Source organism: Arvicola amphibius, chromosome 12 (assembly GCF_903992535.2).
Source record: "Arvicola amphibius chromosome 12, mArvAmp1.2, whole genome shotgun sequence".
In the NCBI taxonomy this organism is placed as follows: domain Eukaryota; kingdom Metazoa; phylum Chordata; class Mammalia; order Rodentia; family Cricetidae; genus Arvicola; species Arvicola amphibius.
This window is the reverse complement of record NC_052058.2, coordinates 67,662,541-67,682,914: the sequence shown is the minus strand read 5'-3', so window position 1 is coordinate 67,682,914 and position 20,374 is coordinate 67,662,541. Positions and strand designations below refer to the sequence as shown.

General features: G+C 43.4%; 1 protein-coding gene across 1 annotated transcript in view; it reads right to left on the bottom strand.

Moving 5' to 3' along the window:
- Positions 1–20,041, bottom strand: part of Rgsl1 (regulator of G protein signaling like 1) — a 61,291-nt gene extending 41,250 nt beyond the window's left edge. Inside the window, 9 exon segments of the mRNA XM_038348569.2 lie at positions 905–1,130; positions 1,794–1,856; positions 3,674–4,638; positions 5,861–6,022; positions 7,122–7,231; positions 15,257–15,381; positions 17,629–17,670; positions 17,672–17,704; positions 19,931–20,041. Coding sequence (XP_038204497.2) covers positions 905–1,130; positions 1,794–1,856; positions 3,674–4,638; positions 5,861–6,022; positions 7,122–7,231; positions 15,257–15,381; positions 17,629–17,670; positions 17,672–17,704; positions 19,931–20,041 — 1,837 coding nt within the window.
- Between the last annotated feature and the right edge of the window lie 333 nt (positions 20,042–20,374).

The window sequence follows — 20,374 nt, the reverse complement described above, 5'->3', positions numbered from 1 at the left end:
GTTTCAGTTTCCTAAAGGACGATGAGAGAGATGGCATGTACCAGGCCTGAGCCAGCCCTCACAACATCACAACCCTCACACAAAAAGGACAGAGCCTGGGACTTGTCCAAACTTGCCCCCAAATGGAAAAGCTGTAGCTTTCACCAGTTCCTGCTAGCCCTAGACAATTAGAACATACTAATATGATTGCCACTCGTGTAAGCCAAACATAAACAGGATGACCTAAGCGCTTCTAGAATTCCTTTAGCTGTGTAGAAAAAGAGCCTGCGAGCTTCTCTCCAGGCTGCCATTTTGCCTGTGTGTCGGATGTGTGGTTCCAGCATGCCTGCACTCACACTCTCGAGATAATAAATGCTCTTGCTGATTGCATACGTGGGTGGTGGTCTTTTGTGGGGCTTCTCCATCATGGCGTGTTCAGTGCTCTAACTAAGGCAATGCTTCGGTGGGCACTGTTTTCCAACTCCAGTGCCATGGCTTCCAGGGCCAGTAGAGAACACAGTCAGTTTGCCTGGGTTCAGATCATGGCAGTCATTTTCAGTGTAGCCTTGAAGGGTGGCATTGTCTGGGCCTTGGTTATTAGCTCTTTGGAGCTTATTTGATGTGTTATTTTGAAGATCAAGTGAAGTAATCTTTGTAGTGCACAGTGCTGATTCATAATAAATGATCACTGATAAAGTTTTATATTTTCAAGTTCTCTAAATGTAAAGATTAAAAAAGAGAAAAGAAAAATGTGATTGCCCTTACTCTTTTTTTTCCCCCCGAGACACGATTTCTCTCCATAGCTTTGGAACCTGTCCTGGTACTTGCTCTGTAGAGCAGGCTGGCCTCGAACTCACAGAGATCCGCCTGCCTCTGCCTCCCAAGTGCTGGGATTAAAGGCGCGCGCCACCACCGCCTTTCTTACCTTCTAAGAACACTGGCGATGTCACCGGTTCCACCTGGAGCGAGCCACCCTGCCTCAGGTTCTCAGTAGCCACTTTCTGCCACTGCATAGATTCTATTTCCTGTAAGTTAGCCAAACCCTGGCCTAATACCAATGATTCCTGAATCCTTTTATAAAGATGAATGTTCTCTTCTTTGCTTGTGTCTTCTCTTTTATGCCACCGGGCTTTGATGAAGCGTGTTTGAGTCTGAGAGGAGTTGGGGGAGAAGAGGCGAGAGTCAATGGTTATGGGAGTCAGCCAGAAGCAGGAGATTTGTGACTATTCAGTCCTCCACGTCCATGCCTCCTGGTCACATAGACTTTGCCTCGTGGCCTTTAGAGCTGTATACTATGCCCCTCTCACCCCATAATCCAACTCATTTTTTTTCTAAGACAAAATCATACTTGAGTATAAATTCCTTAGAGTTAGCTATGTAGTATTTTTCCTTGAGAACTTTGTTCTTTTAAAAAATCTCTCTCTCTCTCTCCCCTCTCTCTCTCTCTCTCTCTCTCTCTCTCTCTCTCTCCTCTCTCTCTCCTCTCTCTCTCTCTGTGTGTGTGTGCAGTGCATGTATGTATGTGTTCAAAGGCCAGAAGAAGGCATTAGAAACTTTGGAGCTGGAGTTGCACACAGTTATGGGCTATCCAATGTAGGTCTTGGCAGTGTGAGACCTCTGGAAGTACAGCAAGTGCTCTAAAACTCTGAGCCCTCTCTCCATCCCCTTAGGTCTATATTCTTTAGAATACTGGGGATCATGTCTCCCTCCAGTTGCCTCCAGGAAAAAGTCCTAATTTTATTTACTTTAAGCCTCTAAAACGTAAGGACTTCCCCTTCCCTCGCAAGCCCTTCACAACCCAAAGTCGCTCCTACTGTGAAAATGAGAAACCAGTAGTCCTCTTCGTTCAGAAATTCATCATACCAGGGACTGAGTATCTGAAATCCAAGCACAGTATGAACATGAGATGGGCCCTCAGCTGGCTATAGCTTCCCAGCTTGTGGCCACCTACACAGTAGACTGCAGGGTCTGGCTCTCACTGGGAGATCCAGGGAGGTGGCCAACATCAGCTACAGCATCCAGTGGACATTTCCATAGCAGCTCTCATGGCCTCTCTGTAAGTGTCAGAGAATAGCAACACATGTGTATTGAAAGGGCAAAGGAAATTAGCTCAGAGCACTTAAATCAGCAAGCATCCTGCATGCTGCCTAGTGCCTTCCCAAAGTTCTGTCTCTGATTCTCAAAATGGCTTTGAAAACCAAGTGAGTCTGCTCTCACATCCCCAACTTGGAGACCTCTCATGACTGAAAGTGCTGTTTCAGACATCAGGGCAAACGAAAGCTATGAATTGGTGCTGGGCTGAATTTACCCACATTCTTCTTTACTTGGCAAATATTTTCCAAGTGCCTCCCATGTGCCAGGCACTGTGCAAATTGCTGGCTTGAGACTTGTTCCAAGGAGCCCACCTCCCAGCAGGGTGAGCAGCACTGAGGTCCTTGTGGTTTGTGTGTGACAGACATGTGGACAGAGTTCTCTGGGAAGAGAGAAAGGGCAAGAGTTGTATCTGATCGAGTCAGGAAAACCCAAGAGAAGTTTATAAAGGCGAGCAAAAGTAAACTCGTTTGCCCCTTTCAGGATAAGCAGGAATTTACCAGAGGGAAGCCAAGGAGAGGGCACTCCAAGCAGTAGGAGACGCTTTGGCAAAGCCAAAGAGTGGAGAAAAGGTGTGTTGGAAGACAATGGGTACTCCCTGAAATATTCCTCTTCTGAAGAAGAGCCTTGGAGATGGAGGCTTGGCAAGAGAAGGGGCAGAGAAAATGGGCTAGCGCTCTCTATGAGGGGGTTCAACGACTGGGTCAGCAATGTGGGCATTATTTTGCAAACCGTGAGGTGCCTGTGGTGTTTTTGAAAAACTGCCCGATGAACTCTAAAGCAGGATGGGGAAATGGCCCAGTGGTTAAAGTGTTTGCTACTGCTATCAAGGGGACCAGAGTCTGAATCTCTGGCACCCATACAAATGCCAGGAAGGTATGACGGATGACCTGTAATTCCAGCCTAGGACGATGGAGACTAGGGACACCCTGAAGCAGCCGGCTATCAGGAATAGCTCTATCAGTGAAGAGTAACTCTATCTGTGAACTCTGGATTCGGTTGAAAGTCCTGGCCTCAAAGAACAAGTTCCAGGAGTGGGGTCTGCTGGGGCTGAGTGTGTAAGTGAAGGAAGCTCCGGAAAGCAAGCAGGCAGCATGGGTACATTTGTTCTCTCTGCTCTCGAATGTGGATGCGAGGCTTTAAGGCCTTGTCTTGACTTTACTGAAGTAATGAACTACAATCTAAAACTGTAAGCCAAATAAATATTTTCCTCCTGTGTTGCCTACTGGCAGGGTATTTTATAACAGCAACAAAAATGAAATTAGAATGAGGAGACTCTACTTCCCAATGCCTGAGAGTTCTTAAAACTTCCTTCAGCACAATCCTCTGAATTTCGCAGTTTAGGGAGGCTGCACTTGAGGTGCATAGCCACGGGAGATGGATATCAGCCACACACTCAGCCATTCAACTTTGGAGTTTCTGATTGTTTCAGAGGGGTCACAAAACTTCTACCTTAGAAAATTAACCAGATCCCCAGTGTTTTAAGGTTTGTGTGGATAATTCTACCTTTAACAAAGTGAGTATAAATGATCAGACAGCATTATTTCCAGGCCTTGACCTAATCTGCCAGATGCTAACCTATTGTTTTGAAGCATGGCCCTACCTTACAGATCTCCTTCTGGGCTTTGGGGATCCAGGGATTCACTTCCCCAGAAGGCAGAAGCTTCTTCAGGCCCTGAATGGTCTGAGGTTTGAGTGGTAAGGGCGGCCCGATCTGCTCATTCAGGTAGAGCTCACAGATCCTGTTACCAAGCATGTGACGGAAGAGCGCGTTCCCACTCCTCCTGTTGCCCATCAGGACGCCGAGGAAATGCTGCAGGTCCTGCCAGAGGTCCAGGAGTCTCACCTCCACCTTCATGTTCATCTTCTTCAGGTAATACCGGAAGGGCCCCCCTGCGCAGGCATCAGCACACAGGGCCCAGTGAGTGTAGCCAAAGGAGATGCCTTGCTTAAGGGACCTCTTGACCGCCAACGGGGCAGTGTGGTTGATGATGGGAGTGGAAGTCCTCAGGTGGTTAGAGTACGTTGTCTCAAAGAAGCCCTCCATGTGGAGTTGGATCTTGGGTTTTTTCTTCACAGTGGGTTTCTTGGCATGATGAGTATCCTTGTTCAGGAAATGGATTTTTGCCTCCTGTGAAGAATCTACTCCCAGAAAAGGCTTTTGTAAAACTGCCTTTTCTAGAAGACTAGTCCCTTGGGGATTAATGGTGACTTCCGGCTTGGGGTCTGTTTCTAGAGAACATAAGATAGGATCGATCAGCTGCCACAACTTCCTCTTGGCCTTCCTGCTTGAGTACTTCTTTTGGGAACGGTGGGATTTTTTGATGCTCATGTTTAGAGGGAGCCCTCCTACATGCGTGCAGCAGACACTGCACAGGCGAGTCTCATATTCCTGCATCAAGCCGTGACACGCTTCCTCGTTGGCCATTGTCATCTTGGCATGGGTGTAAAAGTTGGGGAGCCAGTAGCTCTGGATTTTAAAGAGAGCCACTTTCTGCATGTGGCTTAGGATCTCCCTTCTGGTAGTGGACTGGTTGGGATGCCAGATGGAGAGGTTCAGGAGGGACTCTGAAAGGAGAGAGAGAGAAAGAAAGGATGAGAACGAGGTGGTGACAGCCAGCGTGGTGAAAAGGAATCTGGAGAGTTTCTGAATGTCTTTGTGTCTAGTATGTTGCTAGCTCTGTGTGAAACCCTGGGGACAGAAGCAGGCAGAACACAGTGGCATGCTTTTGATGTCTTCTTAGTACACAGTAACTGCTTTTCTCTCATGACTTCTTTCCCATGGAAAAACCCAGTTTTTTGTGGTGTTTCTTGAGCCCGTTTTAGATTGTATTGTAAACAAAGGGAAAAGATACAAGAAAACGTGACAAAAATGACGTTATACACACATGAATGAGACTCATGGTTCTAAACAATGACCAAAGAATTTAGGCTGGATAATCCCAAAGAGTCAAAGCCTTCGAATAATATCCAGTCATTGCTAGTTCTGGAGTCAATGTTATCATTTTTTTTTTAAAAAAAGTTTCATATAGCCCAGGCTGCCCTCACTATGTAGTCAAGATGGCCTTAAATTCCTGATCATCTTGTCTCCACTTCCCAAGTACTGAGATTATGGGCATATGCACCCATGCAAAGATAATGTCATCAATTTTTAATTATTGCTAGGAATGAGAAGACTATGACCGATCTTAAACAGCACATCTTATGGAACACAGAGATTCTGTATTCAAAAAGCCGCTTCATTTTTTTCATTCAGACTAATAGAGATGAACCTGAGAGTCAAGAGAAAGAGTTTAGATAATGTCTCAGATCGTAGGCCAGACAGTAAGTATTTTAAGCTTTGTAAACGACAAATAATTTCTGTTGAACTCTAAAACTTCAAAACAGTCTGCTTGCAAAGGTCACGGATACTACCTTGAGTCCACGGGCTGTTATTTGTTCTAGAGAATCTCATTAACACAAAAATATAACAGAGCCACGCAGACTCGGAAGATACAGTCATTTCCAAACTATCCTGTCCCAATGCTTGTTCTCTTCTTCCGATCAGCCTGCACCGGCCAGCTGATCTCAGAAAGGCCTGGGCACCGGCCTGGGCACCACCCTGGGCATAGCTGCTGTCTTTCAGCCCTTTCTCCGTTCCAGGTTGTGAGTTCCGCTTGCACCCCTGGCACCGAGCAGATGGAGAAGCTAACAGTGTGGCAAGCAAACGATGCGGGGTAGCAGATACCAGGTTGAGCTGCTGGTTACATCCCACCAGAACTCCACTTTGCACATGCTCTGTAACCCTTACTGATGTTCATGTTGCAGAGAGTCACCACTCGGGAGCCTTCCTGCAGGTGAGTGGCCTTGAGCATGAGCAGCAGGGACAGGTAGTAGTCTCTCACGTACTCATCTGTCTCGTCTACGCTCAGGATCTTCTCAGCAAGGATCCAGAAATCCAGCAACTCTTCACCTACAGGTCAGACAGGAGAGACTCAGGGGCGCACTCGAATCCCACCCCTTCGGTGAATGTATCTGGGTGCCGCTGCTCAACCTTTGGTGAATGTATCTGGGTGCCGCTGCTCAGGCCCTCCCAAGGCCTGTAACACCATCACCAGCCAACTTCCTGTTAAGATGGTGTCTCCAGAAAGTCTCCTGTGTGTGAGCAGGGAGAAAATGGACTTAATGGAAAAGGGTCCTTTGTGTCTTTCTTTGGTTGTGCTTTTAAAAACAAAGTCACTTTAGGGGAAACTGTGACATTACAAATCATGGAATATTGTGTGTTGTCAGAAAAAGAAGGAAAAATAAAAGACCTCGGGGAAAATTGGTATTTCCTAGATCATGGACTCTGAGCAGCCTACAGAGGGGCCACAGTCCAGAGGTGCCAAAGACCACGTTCCGTATTTTATAACTTTGCCAACCCCAAATTAACTGAAAGATGCTGCCTGCCTAATTTTTACTGCAGCCCAGAGACCGGGGGTTTCATCCTTAAAACTAGGGCCTGTTACGGAATGAAACTCAATGTGCTGGGCTGGAGTGTCATCCTGAGCCAGCCAGTAGCCTCCCAGCACCCTGGCACTACTAGACCGAATAGAACAGAGAGTAGTGTTTCCCACTCTCAAGACAGGTTACAGGTCTGTTTCTTACCATAGTGGAAGCTTTAAGAAACAGAAACTTATGGGGAAGGAGGAGAAATGTCTTTTAGTCCCAGCACTTGGGAGGTAGAAGCAGGTGGATCTGAGTTCAAGGCTAGCCTGATCTACAGAGTGAGTTCCAGGACAGTCAGCTACACAGATAAACCCTGTTTCAAAAACCCAGAAAGGAGGAGAAGGAACATACGACCCCTCTGTGTCATACTCCATCCTACTAGCATAGGGGCTACCACACAAACATGCTTAGCAAATACTGCTATACGGATGAATGAAAGGGATTTGGATTGCGTTTACAGTAACTTAGCGATTTTTCACCCAAACTGCACTATTAAATATATCTAGATTTTCCACTGACGCACGTAACTGCCTCCTGAGGTTTGGACACCCTGGAAACTGCTAAGGGCTTCTTCAGAAACCCACCTGCACTGCCCATGAGGTAGGAGCAGAAACGCCATATTCCTCTGACCCCCGCGATGCATTTTTCCAGGAGCCACTGGTCCGCCATTTTCCATCTCATCATCTTGGCTGCCAGGAAAGTCAATGAGAAAGGGAGCGTGAACTCTTCCCCTTGCCCTTCTCTCAGCCCTGCACACGACCAAACCCCACTCATCCAGTGTGAGTCCGTTAGATGACCGGGGTCCTGACTGCGGTGCTTTTGAAACTAGGCACTGGGCCATCTGGTAACATGTGTCAGGGGTGCATGTGGGGTCTTCATGTGTGCGTATAATCCATGCCTCAAAAATACCCTTTCCCCAGCTACAGTCCCTACCTGACAATGATATTGTCCTTAAAAGCGGTTTGACTCTCTTCTCTCTCCTCTGTCTCCCCTCCTCTCTCTGTGGTGTGTGTGTGTGTGTGTGTGTGTGTGTGTGTGTAAAATGTAATCAAAGTGGTAGTTGAGTATAGCAGGGGCTTGGTAGGATATTTGGCTCCACAGATGCCCCTGATTGTAGCTTCCTTTGGCTAGTGAGTCAAAAGTTGCCAATTCAACTCTACACAGAAATTTTGTCCACTCGTTCAACAAATACTGATTACATGGCTACTAGATGCCACGCCTTGTTCCATGCCTTGGATGTCAAACAAAAATTCCTGCCCCTGAGGGGTTTATATTCAATTCCTGTGAAAGGGATGTGCCAAAAATATGTAAAATGAAGAGTACATTATTCAATAAGACTGAAAGTGGTAAGAACTGCAAAATGCGGTAGAGCAAAGTAAAGCATGCTGGGAGTTCTGGGTGAGGGGATGGACAGGATTCCATGGGATCATTTAGAACAGCTTTCGCTGGAGGTGGGGTTTGCACGAGCCGTTTGAGGAGGCATGGAGAGCCCTGTGGATATCTGGGGAGAGCATTCCAGGCTGAGGAACAGCTAGTGCAGAACAGAGCGGTGGGATGGTATCCAGCATGCTTGATGAACTGGGAGTCAGTGAGGCTGGACTGGAGTGACTGGGGGCAGGGAGAAGTGATGGGGCCTAAAAGGAAAGGAAGACTGGTCTGTAGGGCCCCTCAAGGGTGCAGGGGTGCTGGATTTGCCCAGAGTCAAGAACCACTGGTGAGTGCAGGTAGATGCTGGGGGGCAGGGCACAAAGGCATTGAGCAGATGTGTGTCTGATCTGAATTACATTTCCCTGTTTTTATTGTGTTAAAATACTTTTTTTTTTTTTTTTTTTTTTTTTTTTTTTTTTTTTTTTTGGTTTTTTCGAGACAGGGTTTCTCTGCAGCTTTTTTTAGAGCCTGGCTTGGAACTAGCTCTTGTAGACCAGGCTGGCCTCGAACTCACAGAGATCCGCCTGCCTCTGCCTCCCAAGTGCTGGGATTAAGGCGTGCGCCACCACCCAAGCCCGCTAAAATACATTTTAACAATTACTGTTTTAACTATTTTTAGTGTACATTTCAGCCCGTTAGATACATTTGTAATGTGCAACTAAAATGACCACGCGTCTCCAAAATGCATTCTTTCTCAGGTTAAACTGAAATCGTAACCATTACATAATAACTCTCGTTTCTCAGTCCCTCCAGCTCCTGGCAGTTACCACGCACTTCTCTTTCTGTGATTTTTGGCTCTAAACATTTCATACAAATGGAACACACAGTATTTTCCCTTTTCTAATTGCTCATTTCACATAGTATGGTCTCTTCGAACTTGCCCCGTGTTGTAGCGTATGCCAGCATTTCCTTTTCACGGCAGCATAGCGTTCCATTGAATGTATGGGTGATGTTTTGCTTAGCTACTGATTTGTTGATGGACGTTGGTTGCTTCTTCAGCTTAGCTGTGTGAATGACGCCATTGGGAACATGGGTGCCCAAAGAACTCTTTGGGACTCTGTATTCAACTCCTTTTAATATACACCTTGAAGTAAAACTACCCGGACAGTGTGGTAACTCTGGTTGTTTGTTCTTCAGGATTGCTGTACTGCTTTCTGCGGTGGACTCTGTCATTTAACATTGCCACCAACCTCGTGTAAGGGTTCCAGTTTTCTCACGTCCTCCCCAACAGTTATCATTGTGTTTTCTTGGGAAGTGGTTGTGCAGTAGACATGGTAACGGATGTGAGGTTATATCTCAGTTCGGTTTTGGCTTTATTTCCCTTACAGCTAGTGAACTAGGCATCTTTCTATGTGATTATTAGTTATCTGTTCATCTTCTGTGGAGGAAGAGGCTTTGCATTTTTTTTTGCTTATTTTGTATTTTTTGTTGCTATTGAGTTTTAAGAGTCATTTATATATTATGGATTCCCCTCTTTCAAATAATATAGCTTTCAAATATTTTCTTCCATTCTATGCTGTTCCTTTTTTTTTCTGTTGGTAGTTTCCTCTGAAGTCTAAATTCTAAGGTTAACTCTTGCACTGATGCCACAGTCAAGAATCACTGCCAAATCAAATGATGTGAAACCCTGGACCTGGACTTTCTATTGGTTTTGCAGTTTTATATCTAATAATTAGGTCTTTGATTTATGTTCATTATCATCTACCATGTTTTATAGAGGTAAACTTTTTCATATATCTTGACTTTCATGTGTTCCAGCATCTTGTTTTCTTTTGCTCTCTTGCTCTCTCTGTTTCTGTCTCTGTCTCTCTCTCCTCCTCTCTCTCTCTCTCTCTCTCTCTCTCTCTCTCTGATTCATGCATATACATGTGTTTGTGGAAGCCACAGGACAACCTCTGGTGCCATCAGTGACTACCATCAGGCTGACTGAGTGGAGTGTTCCCCAGAGATCCACCCATCTCCAGCCCCCAATGCTAAGATTTCACTAAGCCAGCTGTTTCTGTGATTAAACTCGGGTCCTCCCCCCTTGTAAGGCGAGCATCTTACTGACTAAAGCCATTTTCCCCAGCACTCAGCATCGCCTATTGAAGACCATTCTTTCACAGAAATAATTTTGGCACTCTTCTCAAAAGTCATTTCATTGTATGCTTGGTTTTTATTTCTGGGCTTTATATTGTTTTTCAATGGTCTTAAGATTTGTCATTATGGGCCAGGCGGTGGTGGTGCATGCCTTTAATCCCAGCACTCGGAAGGCAGGAGGATCTTTGTGAGTTCGAGGCCAGCCTGGTCTATGAGAGTTAGTTCCAGGACAGGCACCAAAACTACAGAGAAACCCTGTCTCGAAAATAAAAAAAAAAAAAATTGTCATGCCAGTTCTAAACTGTTTTGATTATTATAGTCTTGTACTAAGTTTTAGGATGTATAAGACCCCCATTTTTCTCTCCAATTTCAAAATTGTTATAGCTACTCAGGATCCATTGAGTTACTATATGAATTTTAGAACTGACTTTCCTATTTTTGTAAAAGAAGCTATTGGGACTTCAGGAACCTGTGTTTTTAGGGAGCACTGATAACTTAGCAATATTTGTTTTCCAAACTATGAACATAGGAGGTATTTCTATTCATTTATTCCTTAGTTTGTTTCAGCAATGTTTCGTAATTTTCATTGTGAAAGGATTTTACCTGTTTGACTGAGTTAATTCCTAAATATTTACTTTTTAATTATTTTAATATTCTTATAAACTGGATGGTTTTGTAATTTCTTGTTCAATTGTTATGGAGAATACACACACACACACACACACACAACTATTTATATGACTTTGTATCTCACTACAGGACTCATTTATCAGTTCTAACAGGAAATTTTGTATAAACATTAGGGTCTTTGTTTTACATAAAATATTGTATCCTATGAACAATGATAATTCTAGTTTTGTCTTCTATTATCTTCTATTTTTCTATAAACAAAATCTTTTTTCTTTTCTTTATTTTCTTGATTGCTCCTGGTAAAGGCTTCCACTATGATGCTATTAGGAATGATAGAAGTGGGATCGTAACTTCGTTCTTTGATTGCGGTATACTGAAGGATTAATTTTTCCATGTTGAACCATCTTTGCCCTCTGCAAATAAGTCTGTTTGCTCAGAACTTATAACCTTTTACTACGCTGCAGAGTTCAGGTGCCTAACATTTTATTGTGGATTTTTTAAATCAATATTGATAAAGGTCATTGAGCTGTTTTTTCTTACGGCTTTCTTTGTCTAGCTTTGGTATCAGGGTAACGATGTCTTCATAGAATAAATTTTGAAGTAACTTTGTTGTTAGATATTGGAATCATCTAGAAAGGACTGAGACTTGTTTCTTATGTGTTTCATAGCCTCTGAGAGCGTATGAGATTGGGTGCTTTCATGGTTATGGTCGTAGATGAGTTGTCCGTTTCTGAATTTAGGTCTGTAGAGTTTTGTTTCACATGTTTGGATGGTCTCCAAGAGAAAAGTAAAAGGTTGTAGTTATTCTATCGTCTTGATAATTTTGAACTTTGCATGCATATAATATCTTTATGTGTCCTCTTCTGATTTAAAGGCTGTTCTGTCTGATGTTATTTAACCACTCCAGTTCTCTTTCAGTTACTATTGGTATGTAATATTTTTCCATTCATTTACCTTTCTTTCTCTAAACACCTTGTGAAGTTGATGTAATTCATGAATGTATACTAATTCATACAGTGTATGAACACTTAACAACTCTTAAAGAAATATTATACATGTATATTTACAAAGAAATTATAATCCCAATAGTAGAAAATACTAAAGCTAATGAAAATATCATTTGATCTGAAGAGGACACAAGTATATTGTATAAAAGATAAATGCCTATTACATGAGCCCAATCAAATACCCTTTAATCAATTACTTAAAAGCTACATAAAAATAAAGTCTCTCAGTATGGTAGATATTTCAATATGCTTATAGAACTGTTTTTACTTCAACATTTATTTTCAGGAATGAAACTAGACTGCATAGTCCCACTATCTACCTTAAGATGAATGAATGACAAACATGTTTAAAGTTTTCATAAAACTTACGAAAGATAATTTCTAAAGCATTCTACACAAATTATTTTGAATAAGGGGTTTTTGTACTACTTATATTGCTACTCTTCCACTACAGGAGGTTTTCTTCAAATCTATGAAATTGTTTAATATAATAGACATATTTCTTTTTCACATTTACAAAGTCCTGACTCAGTGTGTATCACATATATGGGCAGACTAAAGACTTGCACTTCTTGATTTTTCACCAGACTCTGCCCTTTCATGTTTGCATTTAAACTGAGTTGATAGAGATCCTCCTAAACGTTTTATGTTGAAATGAGTTTTCTTCATCATGCACAGTAATGGGACCAACCTACATAGTATATTTAGAGAGTTTCTCAGTTGTGACTTCTTACATGTTTTCAAAGGGAGGCAGAACAAGAGAAGGCCTTCCCACATTTCTGACATCCATATTGTTTACCTGCAGCATACTTATATTCATGTGCTCACAATTTACTTCAAGGATATAAGGCTTTTGCACATAGCTTACACCCTAAGGATTTTCTCCACTCTGAAACCCTTCCTGGAACCGAAGGGAACCCGGATGAGTGAAGACTTTACCACATGACGTAACACTGTTTCCTACACTGAATCATTCTATGACATTAAAGAACACGGGAAAAGATGAACGTTTCCCTACATTTACATATAGGGCTTCTCGCCTTTGCGAATCTTTTCATGGCATCTAAGGCAACTGTGCCAAGTGAGTTAGATACATAACCCCCACATGGGTTAGATACATAACATTTCTCTCCTGTGAATCTTTTCATGGTATCAGGGGGAACTGCAATTTGTAAAAGGATTTGCCACAATGCTTACACACGTGGGTGTTTGAGTCCACTGTGAATCCTGTGGTACTGTCTTAGTCACCGTTCTATTGCTGTGAAGAGACAGATGACCAAGACAACTCTGATAAAAGAAAGCAGTTAACTGGAGGCTGGCTTACAGTTTCAGAAGCTTCGTCCATTGTCATCACAGAGGGGAGCATTGGTGGCACCCAGGCAGGCACAGGAGCAAGAGCGAAGAGCTTTATATCTTGATCCACAGGCCTGGTGTGTTTCTATTCTGCTGTTTACATTGAGACTCCAAAGGACTACTTTTACTATGTGGGCTTTTGAAACCTCCAAGGCCTACTCCCAGTGACACACCTCCCTTCAAACAAGGCCACACCCACTCACATCTCCTAATCTGGTCAATCAGTTCAGTTGGTGACCAAGCTTGCAAATATATGAGTTTACGGAGGCCAATCTCATACAAACTACCACAGGTGTGGAGGGTTAAGTGTGGCCACCCAAGGCTTTCCCATATTGGTGACATATATAGGGGTGACAAATATTCTCTCTATTGTGGATTCCTTGATAGCAATGCAGTAAACTGAAATAAAGGAAGGCTTTACCACATTGCTTGCATTCATAAGTTTTCTCTTCACTGTGGCTTTTTTTTTCTTTTGGCATCAGAAGGAAAGGGAGCAAGTGAATGGTTTCCCCACTCCGCACATATTCATGGGGCTTCTCTTCAGTGATTCCTTTCAAAGCTCTAAAGTGAGAAAGGATATGCGAAGGCTTTCTCACGTTTCTTACATATGAAGTTCTTTTTCGCTGCCCCTTCTTTCCTGAGTGAAAGCGAAACTGGTTGCACACAGGTATTTATGTGATCCAGCTCTGTTGTGTGTTACATGGCTCCTGCCTTAAGATTTCTCTCCAGCAGGATTTCCTTGAACACAGCTATGCATACTGAAGGGTTTTCTACATTGCTTGCATCTGTGGTTTTCTTCAGTGTGAGTCTTCACATGATTCTTAAATCATCGGGGAGAACCGAGGAAGTCTCCTCATTCCTTACATTTGATACTCATCTCGTTGCATCCACCCCTCAAGTGTGATGTGAACACCGGGACAAGTTGAACACTGCAGACATCTCCACACACCTCCGTTCTCCATGGTTCTACTCCACAAGGGTTAATTTTGTTCAGGAGAGGATCTAGAACGCAGCTGAATTCTCCCCATTGACTATCTCCATTATGGTCATATACTCTCTCTACAATTTGATGTCTCGATTTCCCTTGAATTGTTGCCATTGTCTTCAGCATTCTGGCCTTCCTGTATTTTTTTTCAATAACATCTAGGATCCCAAGGCTTCCTGTATCACATTTCAGTGGGGTTCCTTTTAGAATGATCCTGGAAAGTCCATCCCTCCAGGGTGGTGTTCATAATCACACTTCAAAGGTCATGGACTCCATTTCTGTTTTCAGGTCTGGTGCTAACTGATCCTGAGATCAGTATCCAAAAACAAAAACAAAACAAAACAAAAACAAACGAAAAACAAAAAAAACTAAACCACCCAAGGCCTGTCTTAATATCCAGGATTGTCAGGATTGTGTCCTAACTATGGCGGCACTAGAAAGGCTCCGTCCAATCACTTCCACTCGTGTGTATCTGAAAGGATTATCATTACCAGTTAAACTCGCTTTTGGACAATTTCGTGCATGTGTATACTACATAGTGATTACTCCCACCCCCTCCATTCTCTTTTATTTTCTTCTCACCCTTCCCCCACCCTTCCCTACAGATCTTTCTCACATTTCCATCTATTTGTTTTGTTTTGTGACCCCACCCCCAGTGTAACCAGGCACATCTCTGGTGTGTCCACACAGTTTTGGACAGACCTACTGGAGAGCCTGGTGGGGTCAGAAGTGAGTACCCAACTGAAAGCAATTTCCCCCCTTGCCCATAGTTTTTCAATATTCAATAGTTTAGGGGTAAAGCCTCATGAGCCCTTCTTCCATCCATAATTGATTGTCGACAGAATCAGTACTGTGCACATCTGGAGCAGGTAGCTGAGGCTGCTGGGTCCATAATGGTAATAGCTGTGCCACACCTAAAGGTGACATTTCACAACCTGTCTCCCTCTGCTCCCGTTTGTACTGTCTTCCCTAAAAGAATTAAAATTTCAAAAGATTTATTATTATCATTTTTGCTTGTGTATATGCATGTATCTATGTGTGGGTATATGCACATGAAGGCAGATGTCCCTGGATGCTAGGAGTGTCACCTCTTGACGCAACAGGTGTGAGACTTCTTCCATGGCTACAAATGCAGGCAGGATTTGGATCATACCATAGAACTGATATGAATAGCATCATTATGTAATATGGCTTCCCATAGTTCTCCACATGCTCTCACACCTATGCTTACCTCCTTTCTGGGGATTTAATAAAGCTGATGAGCTCCTGACAGAGAATGTAGTGGAAACACAAGTCTGTTTTGCAGAAGAATGGGTAACCGGTATTTTTCCAACCAGGTCATAATCCTTTGTACTTGGGAACCTAGAGTCCAAAACAAAATAACAGAAAGACAAATGGAACTGAATCCTGCAGAATCCAGCACAGAAAGGAACATCAAGTTGGGCAGTGGTGGTGCACAGTTTTAATCCCAGCACTCAGAAGGCAGAGGCAGAGGCAGAGGCAGGTGGATCTCTGTGAATTCAGGTTTCAACCTGGTCGACAGAGTAATTTCCCAATTCCAGAACTGTTTCACAGAGAAACCCTGTCTCAAAAAAGCAACAAAAAATAAAGGAAGGAAGGAAGGAAGGAAGGAAGGAAGAAAGGAAAGAAAGGAAAGAAAGGGACATCAAGTCACATTGCATCGCATCATCTGGCTGGAAGTGTTGGTTAAAAGTTGTGCCTAAAGGGGAGTGGAGACTTGAACTGAGGTTCCCAAAGATGAAAGTTGTTAAGTTGAAAAAAAATTTAAATACAAAATAAAATCCCAACATAACAAATCTTCAGAAAGTTTTCCTTATTCCCAAGTTTGTTTAAGAAAAACAGATAAATTTTTGTTTGACCAAAATAATAATAAAAAAGAGTATCAAAAATCTTGTTCTGTAATGCAAATAAAACAACTTTGAGATTTCATCTTATATCTGTAAGAATGGCTAAGATCAAAAACACTGATGACAACTTATGCTGGAGAGGTTGTAGGATAAAGGGAACACTCCTGCACTGCTAGTGGGAGTGCAAGCTGGTATAGCTCCTTTGGATATTAGTGTGGCAATTTCTCAGAAAATTAGGAAACGACCTTCCTCAAGACCCAATAATGCCACTTTTCGGTATATAACCAAAGGATGCTCAATCATACCACAAGGATATGTACTCAATTGTGTTCATAGCAGCATTGTTTGTCATAGCCAGAACCTGGAAACAACCTAAATGCCCCTCAACTGAAAAAAGGATAAGGAAATGTGGTACATTTACACAATGGAGTACTACACAGCAGAAAAAAATAACAATAGCTTGAATTTTGCAGGCAAATGGATGGAGCATCATTTTGAGTGAGGTAACCCAGACACAGAAAGACAAATATCATATGTACTCACTCATAAGTGGTTTTTAAACATAAAGCAAAGAAAACCAGCCTACAAATCACAATCCCAGAGAACCTAGACAACAATGAGGACTCTAAGTGAGACATACATGGATCTAATCTACATGGGAAGTAAATAAAGACAAGATCTCCTGAGAAAATTGAGAGCATGGGGATCTTGGGAGAGGGTAGAAGGGGACGGGAGAAGCAGGGAGGGGAGCAGAAAAAAATGTAGAGCTCAGTAAAAATCAATTTTAAAAAAGCATGAAAATAGCACTGCAATGAACATTTAAAAAAAAATCTTGTTCTGAGATTTCAGGTACAACTCGACTATCTTGCTTCTCTTTTTCAAAATGATTTCTCATAAAACGTCAACCCACGTCAACAGCACAAAGAAGCTGAATGCGAAGGTACATACCTTTTACCAGCTCCTAGCAGGAGAATTATGAGTTCTAGCCTAGCATGAGCTATATAGCAAGTTCCTCTTCCAATAACTACACAAATACATAGAAAAAAAACACACACACCAACCATTTAGAGAAGAGGGAGGATCCTAAGAGATGGGGAAAGCAAAGTTTCAAGTGATAGTGGAGAAACCAAATACAACAGTTGAAGCAAGATGGTCCTCTTAGGTCTCTGGAGCTCAGAGGAAACACTCCTTCCTGAGGGAGGCTCAGTGTGATCTGTGCAGTAACACACACCACTAGCATAGCATAGGAAGCCACTGGAAGGTCGAAAGTCCACATAATGGAAAAGGAGAAGAACAACTTATAAGGAAAAGAAATAAGGTAGAGAAAGTAAGAAAAAGGCATGCTTTCAGAAGAGAGCAGTGCACAGCTGATCACATCTATGGCCCAAGTTTCCCACTTCCCACTATGTCAGCTAAGTCTTAGGTTCTTTCTTGCTTAGGTGCGTGCCCTTAGGCTTCTCAGCATAGTGTCCAAGCATCTCCTGCCCAACCATCACAACAGACGTGAGAGAGATTTCCTACCTGTCGACTAGAATATAAAGAGAGAATTGAGCAGCAATTGCTTGTCCCACGGTGGGGTAACCTGCCAACTGTCTCCCTGGCTTAATGCTACTTCTCCCTTCAGCTGCCTTCACACTTTTCCTCCACGGCCACCCCCTAGGTGCCTTCTTCCTCCCCATCTCCAAATTCTTCAAATACATCCCTCCCTCTGCCTGAACCTTTTGTCATTCAAGAATCTTACCAAGTCGTAAGGTATTTCTGGCCACAAGCTCCACTGTGAATTTCTCAACATTATAAATGGTCGTCTGACCAAAGACCTGCGAAAGAAAAGGTGATGACTTGAGATGAGAATAGTCCTCCATAAGTGCGGGTCCCAGTGGGTACAGCTACAAAGCACTCCACACATAAGGCTCAGGAGACACTGCCTAAGAAGGGGCAAGAAGAGTGTAACGAGCCGGAGGAGGAGGGACTTTGCTGTGAGACTGTGTCTGACTGTCTCATCAGAAGTTAGACTTGTAAAGTCTCACCAACACGACTGCCTATATGTGCGCTGAACGAGGAGGACAGCAATGGACATGTCAAAGAAGGATGGGGGCAAACCAAGGCGCAAGGCTTTAGCCCACACAAAGAACTAGAGGCATCCTGGTAACACTGCGAGTGAGAGGGGTGGTCCAGCTTGGGGAAGAGCACAACGCAATGGTTGTCCAGGGCCAAATGGTCAGCCCTGAAAATATACATCCAAGGAACGTTATATGGATTGAACAGGCTCTATTTAGGAATATGTGTCTATATACAAACACACATATGTATGCAATAACAATTAGTTTTAAAAAAAAGAGGCCATGAATTTGAAGGAGGGTAGGCAGGGGTTTATGGAAGATTTTGGAGGGAGGAAGGGAAGGGAGAGAGAAGTACTGTAACTGAAACACAGTCTCAACAAGAACAGCCAAAGCATTTCCTCCATAGGCTCAGATATTTGGTCTCTGGCAAATATTCAAATATCTGAGCCTATGGAGGATATCTTTTTGGCACTGTTTGGTGACACTGTTAGGTGGTCCTGTTTGGGTAGGTTTAGAGGGTGTGGCCTTGTTAAAGTAAGTATGTCACTGAATGTAGGCTTTGAGGTTTCAAAGCCATGCATAACTCCCATCTCTCTCTCTCTCTCTCTCTCTCTCTCTCTCTCTCTCTCTCTCTCTCTCTCTCCCCTCTCTCTCTCTCTCTCATCTCTCTACCCCCCCCTCTCTCTTCTCTCTCTCTCCCGTCTCTCTCTCATCTCCCCCCCCTCTCTCCTGTGTTTGGGGTTCAGGATATGAGGCCTCAGCTTCTGCCCCAGCTGCCATGCCTGCCACCTGCTCCACCATCATGAATTCTTCTTATTACTTTGGAACCATTAGTCAAAATAAACTTCCCCTTCCTTCCTTCCTTCCTTCCTTCCTTCCTTCCTTCCTTCCTTCCTTCCTTTTCTATTCTTTTTTTTTTTCAGACAAGGTTTCTCCGTGTAGTCCTAGCTTTCCTAGAACTTGACTGTAGACCAGGTTGGCCTTGAACTCGCAGAGATCCTCCTGCCTCTGCCTCCAGAGTGCTGAGATTAATGATGTGAGCCACCACCACTCAGCAATTTTTTCTTTCTTCAGTTACCTTGGTCATGGTGTTTCACCATGAGTCTGAAAGCAGCTATAAGACATCTCTGCACATAGAGTATGTTTCATTGCAGCCATGGGGGAAGAGAGACCCCCCCGACATTATTTCAAGAGACAATGATTTTAAGATTTTTTTTTCCACTTTAACAGCCTTCTGTACACAAGAACATTAAGATGACTTAATTCTGAGGTTCACTTTTCATTTGGATATACCCCATGTAGACCTTGGAACTATCTTGCTTGTATGTAAAAACTAAGACTCTTAATAGTTGAACTATTTACCGATGCATTGCATTATTTACCTTCTCGTCAACTTAAGAGAGAGAAAACAAAGGTCTGACCCTTTTTCTAATTAGAAATAGCTTTTATATCTACGTATACCTCTGACTAGGATGCCACCTTCCCATATCACTGCTTCTAGAGCATCAGTGTGAAGTGTGTATATTAGTGAACTGGATGACTAACGTCTTTAAATAGCTCCTGAGACCTGAGACTGTCAGAAGCACGGAACAATTCTAACAGGAAAGGCAGGCTTCGGGGTTATGATGTGACTGCGAAGTTCCTGGAGATGTGGCAGCTGGTTCTGGTTCCTGTTTATTTGCTCGGATTAAACTTGGGGCCATCAAGGTGGCTCAGCAGGTAACGCTGCTATCCGCCTCACCACCATCATCCAAAGCCTCATGACCTGAATTTGACATAGTGGAGGACAGCACTGACTCCCACAAGTTTTATTTTCATCTCCACACATGCACCATGGTGCTTACATCACACACACACACACACACACACACACACACAAATATAATAAATTCTCATTTTGGAAAAAAAATTAATAATAAAAAAAGAACCCAGACACTTAGACATGTCGATGGAACGTTTGGATTCAGAGCTAAGAATGCTTACCGGGAGAGAAAGAAATGTGTTGAAAAAATCAGCAAAGATTTCATCCTCCAAAAGAATAATGAGATTTGTAGAAGCGATGATCTCTGCATGTGGAGAAAACAAGACAGCCATGATGGAGTTACGTCTGATGGAGGAAACAGAGCTGCTGGACAGACGACTGACGTGCCAGGTCTCAACGCAGTGGCCTTTAGAGCTGACCCTGTGTCCCTCCCTCCTCCAGGGCCCTTTCTCATTGTCGCTCTCTTACGTACTCCTAGCCGTGGGGAGCTCACTGCCTCACACAGCCTATTCCGCTTATGAAGAGACGAAAACCAGGAGTTTCTGTCTTCCTGTGCTCTGCGTCTGCCTTCCGCTTGGGCGCATCCTGCCCTCTGCGGTGTAACAGGATTCACTCAGGTCCTCTCACATGGGACAGGACTCCAGCTTTTCAGAGCTCCCCTTCCC